The sequence below is a fragment of the Periplaneta americana genome, chromosome 3 (assembly GCF_040183065.1).
Source record: "Periplaneta americana isolate PAMFEO1 chromosome 3, P.americana_PAMFEO1_priV1, whole genome shotgun sequence".
Taxonomy (NCBI): Eukaryota; Metazoa; Arthropoda; class Insecta; order Blattodea; family Blattidae; genus Periplaneta; species Periplaneta americana.
This window is the reverse complement of record NC_091119.1, coordinates 208,694,602-208,720,656: the sequence shown is the minus strand read 5'-3', so window position 1 is coordinate 208,720,656 and position 26,055 is coordinate 208,694,602. Positions and strand designations below refer to the sequence as shown.

The 26,055-nt window shown below is 36.5% G+C and overlaps 1 protein-coding gene and 1 long non-coding RNA gene across 5 annotated transcripts in view; one reads left to right on the top strand and one right to left on the bottom strand.

Moving 5' to 3' along the window:
* Nucleotides 1-26,055, bottom strand: part of LOC138696994 (uncharacterized) — a 164,614-nt gene that overhangs the window by 43,072 nt on the left and 95,487 nt on the right. The window lies entirely within an intron of this gene.
* Vha100-1 (V-type ATPase subunit a family protein Vha100-1) overlaps nucleotides 1-26,055 on the top strand; it is a 60,553-nt gene that overhangs the window by 29,444 nt on the left and 5,054 nt on the right. For 2 of the 4 annotated variants that reach the window (XM_069822572.1, XM_069822570.1), the window contains 13 exons: nucleotides 5,825-5,922; nucleotides 14,233-14,359; nucleotides 14,448-14,624; nucleotides 16,051-16,263; nucleotides 17,179-17,329; nucleotides 19,375-19,514; nucleotides 19,780-20,016; nucleotides 20,124-20,233; nucleotides 21,790-21,917; nucleotides 23,780-23,895; nucleotides 24,276-24,383; nucleotides 25,438-25,672; nucleotides 25,788-25,959. In XM_069822572.1, the coding sequence (XP_069678673.1) occupies nucleotides 5,825-5,922; nucleotides 14,233-14,359; nucleotides 14,448-14,624; nucleotides 16,051-16,263; nucleotides 17,179-17,329; nucleotides 19,375-19,514; nucleotides 19,780-20,016; nucleotides 20,124-20,233; nucleotides 21,790-21,917; nucleotides 23,780-23,895; nucleotides 24,276-24,383; nucleotides 25,438-25,672; nucleotides 25,788-25,959 (2,012 nt within the window). The remainder of the gene's footprint in view (nucleotides 1-5,824; nucleotides 5,923-14,232; nucleotides 14,360-14,447; nucleotides 14,625-16,050; nucleotides 16,264-17,178; nucleotides 17,330-19,374; nucleotides 19,515-19,779; nucleotides 20,017-20,123; nucleotides 20,234-21,789; nucleotides 21,918-23,779; nucleotides 23,896-24,275; nucleotides 24,384-25,437; nucleotides 25,673-25,787; nucleotides 25,960-26,055) is intronic. The other 2 variants (XM_069822573.1, XM_069822571.1) reach the window with 1 other exon arrangement.

Genomic DNA, 26,055 nt, shown 5'->3' with positions numbered 1-26,055 from the left:
GCACATTTCAGTTAGACGAATACAGTATGCTGTTCTGATCACGGAAGTTTAAAAAAAATGTACAGTTTAGGAGAATAGCATTGCAGCTTCACAAACAGAAACTGAGACATAAGTGAACTGTTGCATGATGTGTGCACTTTCATGTGTGTTAAGTAAGGTTAACACTTGGATAAGGTTGCTTCTACACTCATGTTACTGTGGAATTAATTTTTGGACATGTTTTTGGTTGTGGTATCTTTCTAAGATTTTCTCTACTAACCACCCAAGCAACAAAAAATATGAAATGTGTCAGATCGACCAGGAACAGGATTGATTAGATTGTGATGAAAAGAGTCTGTCGTAATTTGAAATTAACTTCACTATGAAGTAGCAGCGATCCATATTTACAGCGTGTCAATGTTTAATATCAATATACATACTTCACCTTTAATGATTATATTTATTAACTCGTTCTGATTCCACCTGGGATGCCACTCGCGTGACTTTAAATATGTTGAAGGTTCATTCCAAGTTCTTTCTGTTTGCATTTCATGAGAGAAGTGTTTGTCCTTAGGAGAAACCTAACATAACATGTTTCTCAATTATAAATGACTAGTTTCGAAACTGCTAGGCAGTATAAGAATGAGGTGACGAGATATTTAATCATTAATTCATTCATGTGAGTTCCCCTGTTTTCACATCCTTTTATTTTCAGTTAGAATTGTCAGTCCTGTTCCTAACTGAGCTGAATTTCCTGCATATTAAGCTTCGTTTTATGAAAATTACAAACTAAAGTCCACGAAAAGAAAAGCCACCAGTTTCATAAGCAGAAGATGTCACAAGTACATTCTGTTGAAATAATATTTTCATGTATATAGTTTCAATATTACTGAAGGTTTCCTGACGACGTGATAACTCAAAATTTTCTCGGGCTTCCAGCCAGGTCATAAGTTGGTGTTCCACCGACGTTTCGAGGATGTTCATCTTCAGAATTAACCCTGAAGATGAGGAAGATGAACATCCTCGAAACGTCAGTGGATCACCAACTTATGACCTGGCTGGAAGCCCGAGAAAATTTTGAGTTTCATTATTATTTTTAAGAAGTTTTGAGACTAAGCAATAGAAAGTGTATGCAGAGAGTGTCTTCCAGAAAATAACTTAATCTTTTGCTGGCTAAAGTGATTCAGTAAGGTGGTAGTGAGTAATATAGCTTCACCAATGTTTTGTTTGCAAATTAATCTGCTGCATTATTTGACAGTGCTGTTGAATATGAAAGTGAAGTCTCTTGTGATTTCATATAAAAAATCACTTACGGCACTATTTCCTGTTCGTGAGACTCTTCAATACACAATGTTGATGGAATGTGTTAACCTTGTCTGTGGGGCGTACTGAACAAGTTGGTGAGGGGGTGAAGCAGTGCCTTTATGTCCTTTGCATGAGGTGAATGCAGCTTGGACCACTTATCAGCATTCCACGTGCTTTGTCCATGCAGCAAATTTCTGAAATAAATTACACTGTAGAGTTTTGAATGAGCAGCTTGTTGGGAGGTGAGCGATAACAGCTTCAGAACTTTGCTGTCACTGGTGGTGGCATTAGTCATGCTGCATTGTTGCTTTATCTTGTAGAAATAAGTGTTAGAGTTGCTTCGTGCTATTCTGTTCGAAATTGTCATTTATATTGGGACATAATAGTAATATGCGTTACAAGAGCGGTATGTTGAAGTTTTCATGTTCGAGGAAAAGTTTGAAAAAGCAAAACGTAGTTGAGCTTTTTTAATTTCCGAGAATTGAAAAAAAACATACCGCTCATGTATCGTACATTATTTTGTGCGAAGATCGTTTATTACATACCTGAAAGAGGAATTTCTAATTAGTTGCAATGAAATCTCCATCTTGGTTTCTGTTCAATGGCGGCAAATTTGCAAAACAAAAATATCTATCTTCAACATTGTTGCTTTAAAATGTTTTCTGTGTTTACTATACTCCAGCAGGCCGTGATATATGTCTGTCTTTTTTTTCCCCCCAGTCTATGATGAGTCTGGAATCTTGTTGATTTTTTCACGGCTTCCTTAATGTTACTTGCATCACGAATGCAGTAACTTTAGTGGAGTTGTAGAGTTTACTTAATTTTTGCAAATATTTAAAAACAATAATTAACAGTGCAATTTAGGTGAAATTGCAGTGGTAAGTTTCCAATTTATAATTATTACTATATTGAACGTCTCTAAAAATAATATGTTAAAAGCCTAAAGCAGTAAAATCAATATGTCACTTAAGCGGTAAGAAGAGGGAAATTGTTGTGTGTGTTCGGTTGGGAATACTGGATGTGGAATTTTAGACTTTCTGCGGATTGGTTTTGTGCGGAAACCAAGCAAATACACACGATCTCGCACAAAATAATTATTTATCTTGCTTTATATGACTTTTCTAAGGAGACAACATTAGAAGATACTGCGGGACATGTGAATCAGAACACACATGACTAGGAAGAAGAGCAGTAGTTACAAAAGTTGTATAGCTTAACATAATAGTACTGATCAGCGTTCTGCAAGAACTGAAAGTTGATTTTATGCATTGCATGATAGCTGTGAGAATGAGGTTCAAGTGCTGAGTATCTATTGTCTGCAAAGCTCTGTTTTTATTTCTCCTGCCAGCAGTTACATGGATAATTTAGATTTTTTTTTATCTAGTATGATGACAGTGGTGGTGGTGGTGCTACTTCAGGATTGTTTATATATTTACACATAAATCCAATATTTTAAGTGTTCGGCAGTTTCTGTATTGCAGTGAAGCAAAAGTAGTGGTATATTATAGTTTCAGCACACTGTGACAATTCTTGAAACTAATGCCAGAGGTGTGCAATAAAAGGAAATAAAAGATAATTTAGACCAGCAACTAAACTGTTGGGGATCACTGTAAGTCTGCCTTGTTTGATAAACGAAGTTACAGCCTCGAGTGTGTGTTGCAGGTGACGGACATTTTTGTTTCTGTATGTAATTTTGAGGGTTTGAAGTGAAGTGTGTAATTATACGTATTTTGGGTTGACATTTAACTTATTTTTACGAAATATTTGAGTATATTTCAGTTGAAAGAGAGAAAAAAGCGTTGTGTTGGTATTGGACATCACTGCTGTTGTGTGTGATGTGTGCAGGTAATCTATTTCAGTAATGCTCCAGTCTGTTTCTTTATACGTAAGTGTATTTGTTTAATTGTTGTCCATTTTTTTTAATTAAGCACTGCTTTCTTTCAAAACTACTTTTATACTTTCCTGTTAAAAGAAAAGGACCAAAAAATTGTATGTTCACTTTTTAAAAATATGATACGTACAGAAAAATTTAAAATTTTTCTGACCCGTGGGTGTTCCTCTGCACTCTTCAGCACTTCTTACAGTCCTGTGCTCTTGGTGTTATCTAAATAAAATGCCATGTGATTAAAATTACACTTACTGAAAGTCTGTGTGCTTTTCTGCTTGTTCATTACACAGTTGTATTGCAAAGAGTTCTTTATTGTATTTTTCTTTGTTGTAAATGTTCAGCAGTTGATTTCAAGTAGAACTAACCAACCACATTACTAACTTAACATTGGAGCTGATTTTATAATACTAAATAAAGGGAACATGTCTTGCATCTCCGAGTGAGGAGTTCAAACATGGTCAAAGACAATAAAATTTCTTTGCATTATTTTTTGTAAGAAAAGCTAAACTGTGATAAATATAGGACACAAAGTGGGTCTGGGCCTGTCCATTTTTACTTTGTGGACAAATCGTCGCTCTTACTCCAAAACCTCTTAACTCCAGAAACCAACATTTTTCTGTATACAAAAATATTCATAGAACTTTACTTTTTTACGAGAATAACAAGAAAATGAATTTTAACATATACATAATGTGTATTTTTATATCTTTTTATTCTCGTAAATAGTAAATATTTTTGTTCTTTCTGAAGAAGTTGGTTTCTGGAATTAGGTTTAGGAACAACTGCAACGAATTATGTTTGGGGTACTCTGTTGGCAAAGCTAAATAGAGGTGAGTACAATAAACCAAGAGCAGTGTGCGTGAGGAATAAATCAGTGCTGGAGAGTGGCAGTTTCTGTGAAGCAGACTGGAGTCTCCTTGGTAATGTCTGTCCTTTTCAGCGCAGTAATGCTCGTCGGCTGTGGCCCACATGCCAGCGTGCATGCCGTGCTTAGCATGCTGCAGTGCGGAAGGGGAAGTGCTTACATCCCCTTTTGCTAGCTAGTTGTTGATTCATCAGAAGTAACCAAACTGGGCAAAGCATGCTGGGTGATCCAAGCTGTAGTGTTGAAAAGTAGAGACCACTTGAGTTTGTATATATCGTAAACGTAATCATTATTTTGCAGGCCGTATGAATCCAAACATAAAGAACACATGTAGCATGATGGAGCATGTGTAGCATCTATAAACACCGTACAGAAACGTTCAAAAGAATCCCTGTGATTGCAGTTTTGTTTATACAAGGCTTCCATTTCAAAACTTTCCAGTCTAAATAACTATTTTATTTCAATTAAATTTAATTTAAACGAGAACGCGCCAATTTAGATAATGAGGGGGAAGTACTAATTGCATTTTTGGTTTCACCCTCCTCATCCCTCTACTTCATCTTTGAAATTTCAAATGACACCCCTATATTTATGATCTTAAATTTGAAAGGATATTCAATTGTTTAAATATCTCATCCATTATTTGAGGCGTTCAGAAGCCAACATGATTAACTCCTTTTCCAAAGGTTTTGAGATATTCAAGGTTAAAGTTCAATACACACAATTGATTCTGTGTTGCAGTCAAGAAGAATATTGCATTCTGTGGGCTTTTTACTGAACTATGGAGTTTATCACATTGACCACTGAAAATATGGCCAATTTAATACATTGCCAACTTAGAAACTCTAAAATAACCAAAAGTGAAGTTAATCATGTTGACTTCTAAACGCCTCATTTTGTTCTCACGTCTATAACAACAATCTAGGTTGCCAGGTGACTACAAAAAACAAAAGATGTAGGATGAATTGGATGAGATGTGTAAACAATTGAACACTTCCGAATGTAAGTATATGATGTAGGGTACCAATTGGAACTTCAGAAGGGAAGAATGAGGAGGTGAAGCCTAAAATGTAATTAACACTTGTTCTAAACTTCTCCTCACCTCTGACTGAGGTTCTGGCTGATATGTACATCTGTTATCAGGCAGTATATTTCACTTGACAATATATATCAGAGGAAGAACAGTTGTTTGTATGCATCTGAAGTCTGACTAGTGTAATATATAGCTAGTTGGCAATGTATGCAATGGAGGGGGAAATGAACTGGCCACTCTACCCCTCCTGGCCTAGTTGCCTTATAAGTGGTATCTTCTTGGTATCACTTGTGAGGTTCAGACCTGTCTTTGAACAGTTGACTAAACAAGAACAATATTGAAGTGTTTTTTTGTTTAAATTAAATTTAATTGAAATAAATAATTATTTAGACTGGAATGTTTTGAAATGAAAGCCCAATATTTTGTTTCCTTTACTGGAAAAGTTTATGCTTGTGCTGTTCCTTAATTTGTTTTTTCGTAGTAGTAATTAATAAGTATGATTAAAGAAGTTACATTTCGTCATGATTTTATAGTAGTTACAGAAAACAAAAAACCAGAATTGTTAACTATCCTTCAATAAACACAGTTGAATTGATGACTTACCCAGCATGCTCTGCCCTCTTGCATCATGGCATGTGGACCACGAAGCAGCTTGCTGGCATGCCAACTGTCCATTGATATTGGTCTGTTGCTAATTGTGATTGTGTTATTTCCATCCCACTTTTTTTTCTTGGTGGTGTTTGTTTTGGTGTAGCACGAGGGGGGCCTGAACCCTACCGAGTCTATGACACGAGCTCTCATTAGCGACGACTCAGTCGCTCGTCAGACTCCAACTGGCCCCGTGCAGCTTGGGTATGTATACAACATGTCTTACGTTTAAGGGCATTCAGGTGATGATGATAGTAATAATAATAATAATAATAATTACTAATATTGTTTTATTAGGGAATACGAAAATTCTTTATTTCAGTTTTTGAAACAGTATAATGCTCGACGTTTTGTTGGTTTTTAAATATCAATATTTTCGATATTAATTTTATGAATTCCTTTAATATGCAAGTCGGACGAAAAGGATTGGACATTGGACAGTAATTATCTCCCCGTCTGCCATAATATATTCCACCACCTTTTACTTCAGAAGAAAAGCACTGGTTATAACTCTTCCTACGTGCTTTTATTTTCACAGAAGACAAATGTTAAATTAATTTTTTAAGGCGTTTAAGACAAGCCATTTGCATTAGACGAGCTGTGTCAGAGACTGAAAGGCAGGCTGTATTATTAAACTGAAGTTCACACACACGTCTGTTACTTGAAAGTGGAAACAGAGGCATTTCTATTATAAGACAAACGGAGAGGCCAGCAATGCAGGGCCCAGATGTAGACAAGGAAGCCATAAGCCTCAGGGTCTGGGTCCAAAACTCTTGGTGTATCGACATTGCCATCTCGTACTATAAAATTCACTGCAGCCTATTTTTAACTTTGCATGTGCTAGATGAAATGAAGTGGTGGAGCGAAAGAGGGACATTGTTGAAATATCCCCCTCCTAAAGAAAAACCCCCTACAACTGCTTTATCCACCACAAATTCCATCTGGGCCTGCCGGCATAGCATCATTCTCACTTCTTTCCTTCTCATTCACAAGTTTTAATTTTATAGCTGTAGGAGCAGAAGAGAAATCCCGCGTAATTTTATTAATAGCATAACTCTTCGTCCACCTTTAGAGCAGTTGCATCAAGTAGGTAGTCTTATCATACACAGGAAGATACTAGACTGTCAGTTCTAATTGTACATGCTCCCATGCTTGAAATGAGCTGTGTAGGTGGCAGTGGCATGGACTTGCATAGTTGCAGCAGTTCTAGGTTTCACTTCATATATATTTTTGGACTCTTAAAACCCTAAAGGCTTACTGGTGTATGTACACGCTGGGAAAAAAAAAAAAAAGGAAGCCATAATGTATCAATGAACTTCATAGGCGACTTTTTAATGTTGGTTTTATTAATTTGAAAGGCGGAAAATATAAAAAAAATATTTAATTATGACAGAAACAAAGATGAAGCTTACTAGCATTTCAAACTGCTCGGACATCTGAGGTCGCATCCTCTGTTCAGCTTCCTACTGCCTCTCTTGCTCTGGTGACCCCAGCTTCACTCAGCCTTCTATCAAGTCTAGTGCCAGGTCTTTCCCAGGAGTAAAGTTGGTCACTACGTTGTGCCAAGCACACCACCTCCTCCTGGTGCAGAGGCTAAGAAAGCATGGATTCTATCTCCCCAAGCTCCTTCACAGCAATACCTTTACCTTGATATACTTTGATTTGCACCTTTATTCAAGCTTGGTGCTCTGGATGGTGTGCTCCTGCCAGGAATAATTTCCAGCTCCACTTTGTTTCGACAATAATTGTTGTGGCAAAGAATATTGTCCACATCATGCTGTTCAGTGACTTCCTTTGAGTTAGTCCATGCGGGCATTTGGGCAGTCGTAAGAAAATGTGAAGTTGTTTTCACGAGCACCAACTGTCGGCTGTGATGAGACAATACAGGACAAGTTCTCAGTCCCATTGTAAATTTCTTGCTAGGAATTGAATCATCGATTACTTGTATGGGATGTGCCAGCAACTACTTAAACAGATGGCAAAGTGTGCAGCAGCTCTCTTGCTTTGCTGTGTATCGGCTACGAGAGGAAGGTTCTTTATGTTGTAGATTCACTTCTCCCTCTGTGTTATATATTCGTCTTCGACATGTGTACAAATGCAGAAATCTTGCACCTTGTTGAACACTGTAAAAGTATTAATTCGTAATTTGTTGTTGTTCGTTGGTTGATACATTATCTCATGATAGCTCTGGCATCCCAGTACAGTTTGATGGTGGTTTCGAGCAGCTTCCTTCCTTTGTAATCTGTGAATATCCCTCCATTTCTTTGTGGCTGCCTGTTCCTTGTTTCTTCATCAAGTCAGCTTGTAATGGTGTTTCTTCACTTAGCTAGTGTGTCTGCTTCTTTGTTGCCTTGCAGTTCCATAGGAGTAGAACTGTTTCCTTAAAAGCCTGAAGATGTTTGAGTGCCTGTTTTATGTCATTTATCTTTTCTTGTTGGAAGAAACTACTTGAATGGCTGCTTTTGGTTGAAATGTGTAGGGTCTGTACAGTAGCTGTTGTAGAGCCTGAGAGCCTTCATTTCTCATCGAAGTTTGTTTTGTTCACACTAGCAGAGGCATGCTGGGAGAAGAGTCCAATGCACTCCCAGCTACATGAGATCTGTCAGTGTAGACTTTTAGCCTGTCCTTCTCGGGATAATGAAGTACTGTCATTTCTAGTACAGTTCATTTCAGGGCCATTGGGGAGGTACAGTATCTATCCATCTATCTTCAGGTTTTCTGTTTGTGATAAATTTGTTGCAGCTATTATGAAATCTAGTGGGTTGATGGTTGGAATGGTAGACTCCATTTGATTTGGAATTTATTTGGGTTTAGGAAATTTTTGCAGTTTTTTTTTTATTGGAGTGGGCTGGGTTTTGATACGGCTTGCCTTTGAGGAAGATTGCAACTTGATGTACGAGGCCATATTTCATAATTTGACCAACATAAGCTATAACATGTGAGAGAAAGCTGAAACAATTTAAGTGTATATGGGTGTGTAATTTATTATTAAAAAATTGTACAAAGAGAACAGTTTGAACTAAAATTATGAACTTTTTGTGCATATTACAAATGCATTCTCCTTATACGTGATAAGCTATGGGATTTGAGAATACATTATTTATACCTATTTGCCAATTATCCGCCATATTAATGGGAGGCAAGATCTTTCTGAGTAGGCAACATTTTCGGCTTGCTCAGTCTCTGAACAGCTTCTGACACACCCACTGCTCAGTATGTAACACACTTTTGTCAGATAAATTGTCTTTTGAAAATATCCCTTGTTAACGTCTGATTTTGTCGAAATTTCACATCTGTAACTGAAGAAATACATTTTATATAAAGCTTCATCTTGCAAGAAATGGTACCTTAACCAAATTGCATAACGATTTTTTAAAAATGATGTTTGAAGTTCCTTTGCTACTAATTCTAATTCCTTCAGTTGTTAATGGCGCTTGTGATGCTTTGTGTAGCTTGGCCACTGTGTTGTGACTAATGTTTAAGAAATAAGACAGGATCAAAATGTACGAGCTATACGTATTTCTAGCACTAAACATTCTATTGTCCACATGAATTTGATTGCTTTTGTAAATGTACCTTGAGTCAAATTCACTAACTGTATATTTACTAGTGACAAAACTAATAAATTGATTGTTTGTACGGAGTTATCCTTTCAACTGGAGGCGTTCATTGTGAAGCAGTGGTATGATTATTATTTGCGAAAAGGGATTTTTGACATGTCAGCTGTTGCCCTTTTTAAGTTATTACTGTTATCATCGATTTAAAGACCTGTATGTAACTTTATTACTATTGCTGAACGATTTTATAGTTTGTTTTAATGCCATAAACTTCATGAACTTGCACATAATTCAAGAAAATAAAGCTCTTCAATAATAACAACAATATAGTGGTGAATGATGAGAATTTCATATTCATATATAGCTTGAAACTTAAAGTATAAAACATTTGCATTTATTTAAATAATTTTAATATGTAAGGCTTTTATATCCTGTACTGTATCCTTTGAGTTTTCAATGGCATTGCCCTGTGTATATCGGACCATGTGTATGTCAGCTTTATGTGAGAATGTTGTTAATGCTACATTATTAATTGTGCAAATCCATGTCTTCATTTGGTATAAATACAAATCAGGTTATTCCGCATCTTTAATAATGAAGATTTAGTAACTCAGAGTGTATAAATTGCCCCTGCATGTTAGTTTTCATTTTGCTGTTTTTGCAATAACAGACACATTCCTTAACTCTAGCTGTACACACCTTAATAGCCATTCTCGTCACGGAATATCTTAGAAACTGGTTTGTAAGTTTCAAAGTGGTTATTTAAAACCACTTTTAATTTTAAGTTAGTCATATGAATTTGACATTAACCCGAGAAACTAGCAAAATAATTGTGATTAAATACAAAATTACATAATTCGTGGCTTCATGAGTTACCAAAGTAAACGAAGTGATTTGTTTGTGCAAACTCACTCATGGTAATGGAAGCAGACTACCTCATTGTCCACATGTAACAAAGTTGACATTTTGGATTTCTTTCTCCCCATTAAATGTTACCGGGCGCTACAACTCCATTAATAACTGTAAATTCTTATAAATAGAACTTGAACGGTAATCTACTGTACAGGACAACGAACAGTTGCAGAAAATGTGTCTTTAGTGTTTACAGAATTTTTAGAAAATAATCAGTAATTGTGGACACTTTAGATTGGTGCAGTTGGATATGACATAACCTGATGACCACCATGCTGCATTATCTGTGGTCTCCATTCTGCGGTTCTTGTGATCCACAGGCTCTGTTGCGTGTTTTGAATCGTTCCTGTTTGCTTCAAAATTCTTAATTGTGTTAATGATTGTGCATTTGCAGAAGAGAGAAAAGAGATTGGAAGTGTTAAGTACGAATACTGCTTCTTGCATACTGAATGTTGGCATCTACTTACATTTCCCGTATTAATGTATTAAAACATTGGAGTAGACATGATCAAAAATCGTAGTATGCATCATTGTATAGCAAATAAAACGTTACTTAAAACAAAAGGTTATAATTTTTTCTGCTAAACTCAAAATAAAAGAAAAGTCTATTGAGGCATTGTCTTTATTTTCAGACACATCAGCAGTGTTGTGTACAAGCGTAGTATTCATATTCTTTCATATTCATATTCTTTATTTGCCTGAAAGTAAAAGAATACAAGAGACCTCGTCAATGTGATAATATAAAAAACAATGTGTCAATATTTAAAATATTAAAAGAGTAAAAAATAATAAAATTTAACTAAAATACTACATCATTTTCAAAAAATTCATTCATATTATAAAAGGGATTATTTTGTAGCCATCTCTTAATCTGAAATTTAAATTGTGTTTCATTAAGTGCCTTTATATTTGTAGGTATCTTATTATATACTTTTATTGCAGTAATTACATAGCTCGATTGTGTTTTTTGCAACCTGACATGTGGTACATTTAATTGATCATTATTTCTTGTTTCATAGCGATGCAGATCTACTATACTTGTATAATTAGTAATATTCTTGCTTACATACATTAAAAGTTCAAAAATATATAGATTGTAGACTGTCATAATCTTTTCATTTCTGAAAAGAGATCTACATGATAGTCTGGGTGGTGACATTGTTATAATACGAACTGCCTTTTTCTGCAGTAACAGAATGTTTGGAAGGTCAGAACTATTTCCATATAAAAGTAATCCATATCTAATAACACTTTCAAATAGTGCATAGTAAACTTGTTTTAAATAATATTTGGGAATCTTGTACATGATACTTCTCAAGAGATAAATTACTCTAGAAATTCTTTTACATACATAACTGACATGGCTGTTCCACCTTAGTTTAGGATGCAAATACATACCCAGCATCTTTACAGATTCATTTATCACATTATTTTGGGTTTGTTTCAAACTTAGAGTTAACACATGAGTTTTTTCATCATTAACAATAAATCCATTAATTTAAAACCACTTTCTTATTTCAGCAAATACAGCTTGCTTCATAAAATCTAACTCAGCAGTATTATTATGTAGTGCTGGTTGTAGTGTTTATGTTGAAATTTAAATTTATTCTTCACAGATTTTGCTTGATGGCTGTGACCAATATCTTTCATCTGTATTCAGTTTCTTTTGCATTTTTTTTTTTTTTTTTTTTTTTTTTTTTTTTTTTTTTTTTTTTTTTTTTCCCTTATTGTGTCTTTAATTATTCTTCCATTAATTGTCTTTCTGTTTCAATGTTTATTATTTCAGTTTTCTCTTGCTCATTGTTTTATGAACTCTGCTGTCTTCTCTCGGTATTTCTTTCCATTCTCTCTGTATTTCTTTCCATTCTCTCTGTATATCCTTTGCATCTCTTTTTACCTGCTTTTTTTTATCTTTCTAGCTGTTTTTATCTTTGTCTTCTCCTCTCTTTTACACAAGTATTTAATTAACTCTGAAATAGGCTTGATAACTATTAACTAGTAATATAAACATCATTATCTCTTAACAGAGTTTATGTACCAGTATATATAAAGTATGGTTAAGTTGAACTGTCTGCTTTAATATATATTATTTTATTATTTTAATGTACCGAAGTACATATGATATTTCCATGAGATATTCTGCGTCATTATACGATGAAAGAGTAATGGAATGGAGAAAAATTCTCTCCGGCACTGGGATTTGAACCCGGGTTTTCTGTGTGGCTTAGTGGATAAAGCATCAGCACGTAGAGCTGAAAACCCAGGTTCAAATCCCAGCGCCGGAGAGAATTTTTCTCCGTTCCATTACTCTTTCATCGTATGTCTGCTTTAAGTAAAACAAGAAATAATTCAAGTATTGATATGGGCTGTATTTTACTGTTAATTATTACAGTAAAATTGTGCTTCATTTTGGAAGCTGTAATATTGGTGTTAAGTATGTACACAACATTGCTGATGTGCCTTATGTCATGGAAAGTGTAAGCGCTAATAATGATACGTGGACCACTTTGTGTTAAGTTTCAGAATTGGTAAAGGAGTATCAAGAAATCTGTAAAAACTAGAGCACGGTTATTTATAATTTTGAGAGAAGCCCTGGTGCAGGAGATTGCAGCTTTGTCGTATTGAATCCTTTGCATGAGTGAATGGGGTGTTGTTGATGTATTTCATTTGAATGCTATTTGCCTTCCTGACTGATTGGTAATGCATTCTCTTCACTTAGCTTATATTATGTCAGCAAAAGTATTTCATCAATTCAGTAATTTCTTGATAAAAGGAAAATTAAAATTGTCTTGTAGTACGAAAATGTTTGGTTCTTATGTTTTCTTAGATATAATTAAAAAAAAAAATTGTTCATGTAGTCACCAGTTCTAATAAAGAACAAGGGAACTGTCAATGAGCTTACATCGAAACCTGCCTTCATACTGCACATAGAAGCTAGATAAATAGTAATCGTCAACACGTGGAATGCTACAACAGCATGTATGTGCAGTTGCCTGCCCTGTTGTTCTCTGAGTGGGCACTGTATTTGAGACCGAGAACTAAATTTTTAATTTCTCGGCTTAACAGTACAGTATAACCCTGCTATTCGAGGACCTGTTCGGATTATGAAATTTCGGGTTAAACAGGAGACAGGAATACAGTACATGCCTTGTTCCTTCACTGTCCATGCTTTCTTCAGTTTGTCACTTCACCAGAAGCAGTTGTCAGATTATCATAATAACGAATTCATTCACTGGTGATGAAGTAAGTTTTACTGTATATTATACATTTTGAGTTTCTAAATACTATAGTGTTAAATGAGTTTCAGTTCAAATACTTTTTTTTCCATCCTCCTCTGTCTTTTTTCATGTTCAGATTATCCGGAATTTTGGATTAGCAGAGTTGTACTGTATTTTATTTTAGAATAAAATATGCAATTTACAATGTAAACAGTTGTTGCCTATGCATACTGTACTTTGAAACAAAGTAGTTTAGAGAAAAACTAAATAACAATTTAAATGATTTTTTTTTAATCTTGTGAACCTTTGCTGAATTGAGGAAATGACTTTATTTCATATCAGGCCTTGTATAGCTTTCGTACTTGAAGGACATAAAGGAATACTGCAGCTCTAATTTAGTTTAAAGGACATTTTTTTCCATATTGTCTGTAGAAGCAAATTTTTATAGAGTAATAATTTTTAATTTTTATTCGTTTTAATTGTTGAATGATTGAGTTTGTTAGCATTTGAATTGCTTTCACATCAGGACTTCAATATTTCGTAGAAATTTACGAGACATTAAATATTTTTCTTTTATTTATTTCTGGTTTGTGTTTATAGCTAATTTTAAATATGATTTTAAAAGGTATTTTTGCCTTCTCACTCTTGGGATTAATGTAATAATAAGTAATGGCCAACTGATTAGGAAGAATTAAAGTGACTTATTCTGAATAGAGAATATCCCTACAGACGAGGAAGACACATTTCACCTAAAATCGTTAGCACAACCATGACTGTTACCATCTCCACCATGACGGATGTTTGTCAGTTTTGTTTTTGATATGTAGGTTCGTAGCAGGTGTGATCCTAAGAGAAAGGATTCCAGCGTTTGAGCGCATGTTGTGGCGCGCCTGTCGTGGCAACGTGTTCCTTCGTCAGGCAGAGATCGAGTCTCCTCTTGAAGACCCTTCCAATGTGAGTACAGATGCAGAATGTGGACGTCTACAATACTTAATATGCACTTCACTGGCTACAAAGGACTGTCTGTCTGTCTTCTGCGCAGGGTGACAACGTCTTCAAGTCTGTTTTCATCATCTTCTTCCAAGGGGATCAACTCAAGACCCGGGTTAAGAAAATCTGTGAAGGATTCCGAGCCACTCTCTATCCTTGCCCAGAGGCTCCGGCTGACCGCAGGGAGATGGCCATGGGAGTCATGACTCGTCTGGAGGATTTGAATACCGTAAGACCAGTTCTTTTCCTTCCGAATTTCGAAAACAGATGACACATGATTGTATATAAAATATAACCTTGCCAAAATTTATTTACGTGTATATAGTATGTACCGTAATTAGAAAATTATTCAGTTTTGGGCATCCATCACTCATTTTCCATATTATCGTAAGAGTGACTTTAATAAAGGTTGCAGAGTTCTTCTGATTACTGTACATGCTGTGAGAGATTTATTGTAGTTTCATCTCTGAATTATATTAGAACTCCCATTGTGTAGATTGTGGTCGAGTTTTTGTATTTCATGTAGTTCTCGTTAATTTTATTTCGTAATTATAAAATAAACCTGGGGAATTGTGTTAAAGTTACGCAGTATGGTGCTTTAATTTCTCATGGTGACGGTGTTGCAAAGGAGACTCTGGGTATTGGGACATAACATAATGTTTTCTATCATTGGTAAACATAGCAAGATCTACTCTGTTGGATCCGGCTACTCAAAATAGCTGGGTACTAACCTCCTCAATAGTAACATCTGATTGTACAGTTTTATTCACCATGAAAGTACATTGCGAATATTACGATTGAACATGCAGTTCCCACACAGTGCAAGACCTGAGACCACATGTGTGCACATGGAGCTCCAAAAAAATGTGTAGCTACAGATTCTAGTGAAGAATAGTTGTTCTGGTGTGGCTGTCTTACCAGATGACTCTAACAGCAAGTGACTGGTGGTTTATTATTGGAAGTGAGAGCTTATTATTTTTATATCTTCGCAGAATCTGTCGTCACTGCGTATGTTTATTTTTCGTAAAACATGTATGTGCCCACACCTGTGGAGTAATGGTCAGCGTGTCTATCTGCGAAACCAGGTGGCCCGGGTTCGAATCCTGGTCAGGGCAAGTTACGTGGTTGAGGTTTTTTCCGGGGTTTTCCCTCAACCCAATACGAGCAAATTCTGGGTAACTTTCGGTGCTGGACCCCGGACTCATTTCACCGGCACTATCACCTTCATATCATTCAGACGCTAAGTAACCTAGATGTTGATACAGCGTCTTAAAATAACCCAATAAAATACGTGTATGTATATGTATTTATTCACACTGCAAATGGGTATATACCCGGTGGCAGTGGTAACTAATTACACTCAATAATGAAAATTAATAATAAACACAACTAATAAAAATGCAATTAATAATAATAATAATAATAATAATAATAGTAATAACAAGGAGCATCCTAAATTAAATGAAGCATGATCACTTAAAATAACATTTCAAGTAAATCTAATTTGTATATTAACCGTAAGTTCGAACTAAAACCCACGAGTATGACACGTTCATACCTGCACTACACACTAGTGACTGTTACAGAAGCACTCCACAGATTGGCATTAGCTGATAGACAACAGGACATACTGTGACAGAAGGATTTGTTTGTAGGTGCTTGGTCAAACTCAGGACCACCGCCACCGAGTGCTGGTTGCAGCTGCGAAGAACATCAAGAATTGGTTCGTGAAGGTGCGCAAGATCAAAGCCATCTACCACACGCTGAACCTGTTCAACCTGGACGTGACCCAGAAGTGCCTGATTGCGGAGTGCTGGGTGCCCGTGCTGGACCTGGAGACCATCCAGCTCGCTCTGCGGAGGGGGACCGTGAGTGCAGCTTGTCCACAAATTAAAATATTAACTGCTTGTATTGCCATAGCGAACTGCTCAGTCTATAGAAAAAGAAGTGAAAAATGTTGAACATCTGCCCTCTGCGTGAGGTCACTGTTATGAATTACCTGGCAGCAGCGTGGTAGAACCTCTTAAGCGTCACACGTTTAGGAGGCGTGAAGTTGAGACCAACCAGCAGTAATCTGGCCATAGTCGTAACATTTTCTTTACATATATTGTCTTTTGCATTTTAACAGCTTACAGCTGGTGAATCCATTTACCTTCAAATTTAATTTAATCACAAAATATTTTTAATAAAAGTAAATTCAAAATAAATAACGAAGTGCAAACAAAATCTGTAGCTCTTATTGCCACAGAAAGTGTGAATAATACTTGGAGAAATGTTAAAACTATTGAAATATGACCACAATTATGCTTTTCTACAATTTTTTTTTAATGTGACAATGCTAAATACGGTAAAATATGCATTCATATGACCAATAGAAACTGTGTCGTCATGTTTAGAAAAGCTAGCAATGTGTTTAATTTCAGTTTAGTTTGTAAAAATAGGTCAGGATAAAAATATGACGTCGTAGAAATCCAAGCCCTAGTAATTAGAATCGAAATCATAACTTCTGTTATGGAGAGTGGCACATTACTAGTATGTATTAAAATTCTTTAATTTCTGAAATTCATAGACAGATGGAACGCCTCATTATTATTAAAGTTTTAGTGATCACATAGCTGCTCTTGAACTGAACAGTGAGGTGCTGTGCACGAGTTTCCAGGCATTTAGTTCACATCCTTCAGATTACACTTCCATGTAATATTAAAAGTATTCATGTGTAATGCAACCATACAATGTTGATTTCATCCACCCATAGAGTTGATGAATGGCTGCACTGTTTTCAGGAGCGCAGTGGCAGTTCTGTGCCACCCATTCTCAACAGGATGGAGTCGTTTGAAGACCCCCCAACATACAACCGCACCAACAAGTTCACGTATGGCTTTCAAGTGCTGATTGACGCCTATGGCGTTGCAACCTACAGAGAAGTGAATCCAGGCAAGTGCTTCACTGCATTATTTAATTATGATGAGTTCACTCCAGTTGATTTCCTGACGAGTGTTATTTTATGTGGATGATGTCATACCACAACACTGTTTTGTCCACTTGCACTTGCTGAGGTTGGTACTCCTGTCTGCAGCATTGAAAATAATTAAGAAAATGTTATGCATGTTGCTGCAGGATAAAGATTCTAAGCGTAGATGCAAAACCAACAAAAAGATGAGAGACAGTTCCTCATAAATAACAATATGCATGAAGCATAGCAGCTGTTCTCTGTAATGAAAAACATTAAACATTTGACTTCGTTTAAAAATTGTAATGTTTAAAAATGTGTGTATCTCCTATATAATACAGCAAGACAGTGCAGATAATCAGATGAGGAGATCCAGCGTCTATGACGTCCATTTTTCCCACAACTACATTAACTACATACCTCCCACAGGAGTCTGTAGTTTCATCCACAGAAACCCAAATAAGTGAATCTCCTATGTTGTTTCTAATTTTTGGAGGACCTAAAATATAATTTATTTTTAATAGTTATGAAAACAACTATTTTAAAATACACATCAATTACACAGATGTATTAAGCAATGAACTTCAATAAACATTATTAAATAACTGAACTTACTTTTTCATACAGTGGATCCAAGTAATTCTTTCTCAATGTGGACTTGCCAGGAATTTGCCTTTTAGTGCATTTCTGCAAAAATCCGCCAAGTAATGGATTGTCCAGCTTCCTGCAAGGCATATTAGCTGCTACTAGGGCTTCACAGAGGTTCGCACTAAATGTATCATTTTCATTTTGTTTTGGATTCAAATTAAGCAAAGGCTGATAATTATTTTTTGTTACATTTTTTATGTGAGATGCAGTCTGCAAATGCTCATCCACTTGGAACTTTTTTGTGCAGTTCACCTATTAATTAAAACATTAAACTTTAAAATACGCAACTGTATTAATATAATGTGTCTTTGTAAATAAAAATAATTAAAAGTGTTTGTGGATAAATATTTTTTAAAAGTGCAAAAGCTTACTTTTTTCGAACAAACTTGACAAAGTATACATTTTCCGTCTGAAAGTCTTCTCTTCATCAATCCAGCTTTTCAGAAGAGTACTACTTGAACTTTTGTCTTTAGGCATAACGAATATTACAACAAACCCCATGAAACACACGAACCGAATAAATGCATGTAACTTTGGCAATCAGTTTGAATTTTGCTGTTAAAATATAAACCAATTCATTCTATTGTTGAAAGGAAATACTGTCAGCCCGCGACAGTTTTAAAGAAGCAAAAAAAAAAAAGAGTGCACAACATGCTGCTTAACAATGTAGTTTGTGCTAATGAAGCAGACATTGTCGAGTGAGATGGGGGAAGAGAGTATTGTTTTCTCTCAGTTTATATTTTTACAGAATAAAATATTTATTTCTGTATTAAGTTAGTATAAATATATGCTCTAAAAGTATAAACATGCCATAACATTACAGATATGCTCAGATATGCACAATAAAATTCTGCATTCTAATTCCAAACAACGATGTCTGCATATCGACATGTTTAAGGAAAAGAACGTGCAAATATGCAAAATCCACAGCCTACTTATTACTTACCACAGACTTGTGAACCAGATCCGAAAGAGAGTTCTCTTCTGCCGTTAATTGCCCATGCGAAGTTTTCTAATCTGTGTGCCCTTCACAGCCAGCCAGTCTGTGCACTTTGTACGAGTATTTCGACAGATGTGACATGAAATTTTGGCCCTGACTCCATTACCAAGATTCGACAATGATGTGGGATTGAGCCTGTGTTAATCTTTATTCATGAACTAAGATATTTTCACAGGCAGAAAGTCTACTGTAAGGGACCAACAGTCCCCCTCCTCATCTGTAGGAATTCTCGTCACTTTTGGTCACGACTAAATTCACATGGGAGACGAGCAGGGTGCTAGTCAGCCGTTCACACAGAGGAGTGAACTGGGTAGCTCTCAGGTTCTCAAATGGGAATGTGATTAAACCAGGCAGTAATTTTGGTGAATTGTGACATTGCAGCTCCCTACACCATCATCACTTTCCCATTTCTGTTTGCTGTGATGTTTGGTGACCTGGGTCACGGGCTCATCATGGCTGTGTTTGGAGCGTGGATGGTTCTTCGCGAGAAGCCTCTTGCAGCCAAGAAATCTGACAGTGAGGTAATTCAGTCACAGTGCAACTGAACTTATTTGACAAGTGCTGAAAATAAATTGTAATTACAATTTGAGTGACACACCAGTACTGCATTGTGTGTCTGTAATATGTTTACTTTTAGATTTAGCCTACCATACCATACTATATCCTATCCTATTTGACACTCAACAAACGATATATTTTGAATTCTTGATCTAAGAGGTTCCAAAATGTTGGAGAAATAATATTTCAGTACTCAGCCTTAAGTGAACTTCATCCTTGGGTGTTTAGATCTGGAACATTTTCTTCGGAGGCCGCTACATCATTCTACTCATGGGCTTGTTCTCGATGTACACTGGGTTCATTTATAATGATGTCTTCTCGAAGTCCCTCAACATATTTGGATCTTACTGGAGTGTTAACTACAATGGATCCACAATTCACGAGAATAAATTCCTGCAGCTGAACCCCAGTACAATTGACTACTACCAGAATCCATATCCGATCGGGCTGGATCCCATCTGGCAGGTAACGCAATGTCATTGTTTGCTAATGAGGTCTAGTTCAGTTAGTATACGTAGTTCGTGCATTGTTTCTTAATTTATATTCTACAGCATAAACAATTTTCATTTCAGGTGGCAGATAACAAAATTATATTTATGAATGCATACAAGATGAAAATATCGATAATTCTTGGAGTCTTCCACATGTTGTTTGGTGTCTGTCTCAGTATGTGGAATTTCACGTAAGTAACTCGCAGGTGCTCGTGTAAAGGGGGTTAAGTATGATTTCGCTAAACTGGGATAAGTACAGATTTCAACTCTCCACAATTACTTTTTTCTTGTGTTAAAGGGGTTAAATCATTCTTCCATCCATGATGCAGTTACAGTGCTCCGTATTTTGTGACAAAGGGGTTTTGTTCAGTACCCAAGGAGAGAAGTTTACATACCTTGTAATTTGACTTAACCCCCTTTACACGAGCACCCGCAAACTGATGTTAGCAAGGCTTGTATAGTGAGAAGTGGTTAGATTGGACTTTTTCTGTAGCTGTTATTTTTATTTCATTTCGTGTATTGTATTTCATAGATCTTACATTAGCAATGAAGCTTTGTGTAACAAGTCAAAATTTTGCAAAATTACAATTTTTTGGCGAGATGTAGTGAGATGAGGTGAGGTGAGGCCGAGGATTCGTCAACAGATTACCTGGAATTTGACTTATTGGGGAAAACCTCGGAAAAAACCAACCAGATAATTAGACCAAACGGGGATGAAGTGAAGTGAGGCTGATCAGTTAACGAACAGTGTCTGAAAGTTGTCTCTATGGGTGAGAAGGGTACCCTACTCGTTGGGTCATTACAAACAGATATTCTGCTTGACTGACCAGCCAGCAGGATTTCCTTCTCCTCCCTTTTTTTCCACCTGAAGACGGAGATGGAGCAAATCCTCGAAATGTTGTGAATTCCTTATTCTCCATTAACAGCAGTGCAGGAAGTTCTGTCTGCAGTTTCCCTCGCATCTGCATAGTGATATTGAAAGACAACCTTCAAGCCTTCAGTTATTATTTCATGTAGTTGACTTCCTTGGTTTGATGTCCTGTGCTCAGAACTTCAGTCTGTCAATGAAAAATTATTTTATTGTAAGTTCTAATGCTTATAGTTGTAAATATGTGTTTCCTGCAAAATCTTCGGTATGATTTCTGTGTAGAAGACTTTCCATTAGGACTGTGGAGTTAGAATAGAAGTTGTTGGTATTGGGAGTCATTTTTGGGTGTACACCGTACTACACCTTTAACATGAAATGCATTACAGTGCCATTTATCAGGGTTACTGTTACATTTATATTAAGCTCTTGTGAAAGGGTTTAAATCAGAAGTTTAGTGTAATGACTCTGCGGTCCTGGTAATCATACTATATATAACTGAAACAAAATTGTGCTTTTTAATGTTCTCTGTGTTTAACTAAAATCTTAATTGTCTGATATCAAGATTAAAATTAAACTCAGCAGGTGACTTTTCTCTTATGAAAGCTTGATTCACAAAATAACAAAGAATTTATACAGAAACTTGAATAACATCCATTTTGAAGAAGATTAACTAATATAGTGATGCCCATGATACTGACGACCTTTGCGGAGTTTAGAATACTGAGGCCACTTGGTCCGACATTGATGAATGAAAAGGGTGACCACCGTCATCACGAAAGAAATAAATGAAATGTCTAACCAGAGTTTGGTTTCTATTGTACCATGCACTTCTGAAGAGTGTATGTTATATCTCAACTCCTGGTGATGTTATTCCTGCAGATACTTCCAGAAGCGCATGAGCATCTACTGTGAGTTCATCCCGCAGATCATCTTCATGTGCTTCCTGTTCCTGTACATGGTGATCCTGATGTTCATCAAGTGGAGTGTGTACGGCCCTTCTACAGGTGGTAAGTGTGCTTGATGAGTAGAGACCAGCAGAATATGAAGAAAATTTTGTCAAAGTATGAAATATGAAATAAATATTTCAATGCTAAAATATCTTTGTTTCTAAACCATTTGGAGCTGGTGTTCACAAATAATTATTTATAAAATAAGCTTTTAGATATTAATAGTTGTGTCTGTATTTAATATGTTACCATATAAGTACAATGAATCTGCATACTAATTAAACAGTTCATCAGCATCAAGTCCGCACCTGAATGCAAACACTAGATAACTCAATTTCTACATTGAGTTCTAAGACAACAAAAAAAGTCGTTACATTAGCTGGGCTGAGCACTGGGTACAGTACAACACAAGTAACTTTTCTGTGTTTTCTGGCAAAAGATTAACCTTCCGTCAGTCAATATTGTTTTGCACTATGAAAATGCATGAAGCTGCAAAAAGGTCAGAAATTAATTAGGCAGCAAAATTGATGGTTGAAACTCATTTAAGGTATTAATGCGTATAAAAGTAGGCCTGGCAATGCTGACAAGACTTCACTGAATCCTAAAGAATGAGCAAAGGTGGAATAGGAAACATTTACTTCATTTTGGCTTCTCGAATTCAATGACTCTAAAGGTGAAGTAAAACTTAGTTTACTCGTTCAGCCATATTTCTTGTATGTTTTATTAACAGTGTTACCAATGTACAGATTCAATTAAAGTTAACACTGACAATAATTAAGGATTAAATTTACCTAACATTCTGCCACACCAAAAAGCAGTGGCCTTTTCCAAAGATTAATACCAGAAATAAGTATAGCAGTTAGGTCAAGGTGAAGTTTAATACAGTGTTCTGAATATGTTTTCACAGTCACTACTAATCAGGTTTCGGTAACACAAGCGAGGTCCACAACAGTGGAGGTGCTTGGGTGGTATGCATAAAAATGTAACAACACTTTTACTTCAGTTTTCGTATGCAAGTTGCTTACAGTTAGACTCAAACTTTCCTTTCTTTATGAGTGCCGAATCCAGTTCCTAATGGTTTAGAGATCTTGGGAACAGGAGGGAGTTCAAAATAGATGTTATGGGACTGTCGGAAGACGATTCTTGATTGCAGGCATTGTAATGCAATTAAAAGATCCATTATACAGGTGTCACCGTTAAAAGTAAAATGTATAACCTGTACTTAATCAATCAATCAATCAATCTTCATCACCATCAGCGTATGCTGCGGAACAGATATGGTCAGAATGGAATATAAATACGTAGAGTGTATAATGAAATAATAAAATAATTAAGTAGCAGATGAAATAGATTGAATGAAACATAAATGAAAGTACAAATAATATAAATTAAAAATAATAAATTATTTTGTTACCATCCCATTCCTGCATACTTGCCCAACTTCTGGCCACAGGAAAGCCATTGGTTGGATTTGATTTATTCTTCATATTAGGTTTATCTGGTATGTTATTGGGGTTGACATGCCTTCTCTGCTTCTTCATCGTCATCTCCTCTCCCCCTCCCCCCACTTTCCCTAAAATTGGTATTGAATGAGGTCTTGTGGCAATGCTTCACAACTGCTGTGAACCAAACTGACCTAGTATGCACTACATAGCAACATCTTGAAAAACCAGAAGCAAATACTATGTTCACATGCATACCACTTGGTTTCGTTTGACATCATCTAAGAAAGTTGGACTAGTCCGTGCTTTTGTGTAATTTTTCTTTCACGCGAAATACGAAACCAGTTTGATGCCTTACTGCCATGTAACCATGAATCTGTGAAATCTTCATCCAAGCAGCTCGTACAGATTACTTTTCTTTCTCTTGTCTCTGTGTAATTTGAATGTTTCTTGAGTATTTCATGCTAAACATGTTTTCAGATCACAAGACTGGCCCATACTGTGCGCCGTCCATCCTGATCACGTTCATAAACATGGTGCTGTTCAAGGAGAGCACGCCCCTGGTTGGTTGCGACAAGAACATATACAGCGGGCAGGTGAGTCAATCCACGTCATTGCAGAGGCGTAACGCAGTCCTGGAGAAAGAAGTAGGGAAGAAATGGAATTATGTATGTATGTATGTATAATCAGCAGTCCGAAGTCTGGTTGGAGCCTCATAAGTGACACCAATAAGGTATCACTCGTAAGGTAGCTAAGCCAGGAGATAATGGGGTAGGGTGGCCAGTTTCCTTCATTGGATATATCGCTGATTAGTAACATACTGGTAGTTCACTAATCAAACTTAAGATGTATACAAGTAAACAATCATTCTTCTTCTGACACGTGATAAGAGTCCTCGGCTAGTGTGTGGTGTCTACCAATCCAGCTTTGTGATTTACAGTGAAGGGATCATTATGCTGATGACACGTGATTGCAGGAAGGGTTCCAGATGCTGCTGGTGGTGGTGGCAGTACTGTGCGTGCCCTGGATGCTGCTCGCCAAGCCGATCATCATCATGAGGAACCAGCGCAAGATGCATGTCCCGGTGAGTCAGAAGAAGCTGTTTACATTACTTCTACTGATTTGTTTTTTGAACTAGTTTTTTTAGTGGTGTATTTTACGACGCTTTATCAACTGCTATTTTTATCTAGCATCTGAATGATATGATATAAGGTAATAAAGCCAGCAGAATGAGTCTAGGGTCCAGCACGGAAGTTACTCAGCATTTGCTCACCTTGTCTTCTTCCGCTTGCCTGCCTCCTCTAATTTGAATGATACATTCATGTACTCTGCATAGAGATCTCTTTCCTTTGGACTCCGTGTACAACTCCAAGAATCCTGGTGCATCTCATTCTTCTCTGTGTGCCGTAAAAGTCTAAAATTCTTGGGATTCCAGTTTTTTGAAGTTAAATATTTAATTTTCATCGTTTATTGATTTAATGAAACTTGAATATTGTAGTCAGAACTAGCGAATAATGACATGTGTATAAGTTTTTGTACGTGTGAATGTAGGTCGTGTGTAGTTGGCAGATGTCCCACATGACATCCATACAGAACATCATGAATCCCATATTTAGAGACATTAATGTTATAGATGGCATTTTGTATTCTTTTCCTTTACTGTTTGTACGGATATATGATACTGATAAGTCACTTTTTATTATCATAATTGTCTTTAAAAATGTGACAACGAAGCAAGTAAATTTAAACCTTTACCTACTTCTGTTCTAGTTAAAGTAATTTTATTCCCAATCAATAGCTGCGCATGATTATTGGTACAGTACTGGATTGTGTGGTAAGACGCGAAAAGTGTTTCAAACCAAAATGAGTGTTTCTTGCTTGCTTGAAAAAAAAAAGGACATGTTGCATTTTGAAGAACAGCATTATTTACTACGTCGTGTAAACACAATGTTTGCAGTTACCTCCTCCCATCTGTATCATTAATGTCCTTCTAAATGTTATTAATACAATCAAACCATGGTTAGTAACATAACAGCTCCAATGGTGTAAGACTCATACCGTACTATAGTTTATGCTATAAGTTAAGTGTTGCAACTGTTCCTTATCTGGCCGCCCAGTGAAGTGTGTCTGATCTGCAGCTCACCAGCAACCACCACAATCACGCTGTGAGCTCTGAGAACGGAGATGCGGAAGCAGCCCTGGCACAGGCACAGGTGCCCCCTCCCCTGCCCCCCCACAAGGAGGAGGAAGCGGAACACGACATCGGGGAGATCTTCATCCACCAGGGCATCCACACCATCGAGTACGTGCTGGGCTCCGTGTCGCACACGGCCTCGTACCTGCGGCTCTGGGCCTTGTCTCTGGCCCACGCACGTGAGTTGCCTAGTTTATAATTATAATTATTATTATTGTTATTTTTGAAATGCTGCAGATTCCAGGAAATACAAAACAGTTGGCGACTCTATTCACTGTTAATATTGATTTGCAGAGTTGTCGGAGGTGCTGTGGAATATGGTGCTCAAGAACGGGCTGATGTTCGAGGGCTGGGTTGGGGGCATCGCTCTCTGGATCTTGTTCTCTGTGTGGGCTGCACTCACTGTGGCCATCTTAGTTCTCATGGAAGGCTTGTCTGCCTTCTTGCATACTTTGCGACTTCATTGGTACGTAGTAGAAGTATTTTTTCTACTCCTTTATTAATTTGTCTACCATTTTATTTAAAGATTTTAGTATTTTATAAATTATTGCTAGAATATGTA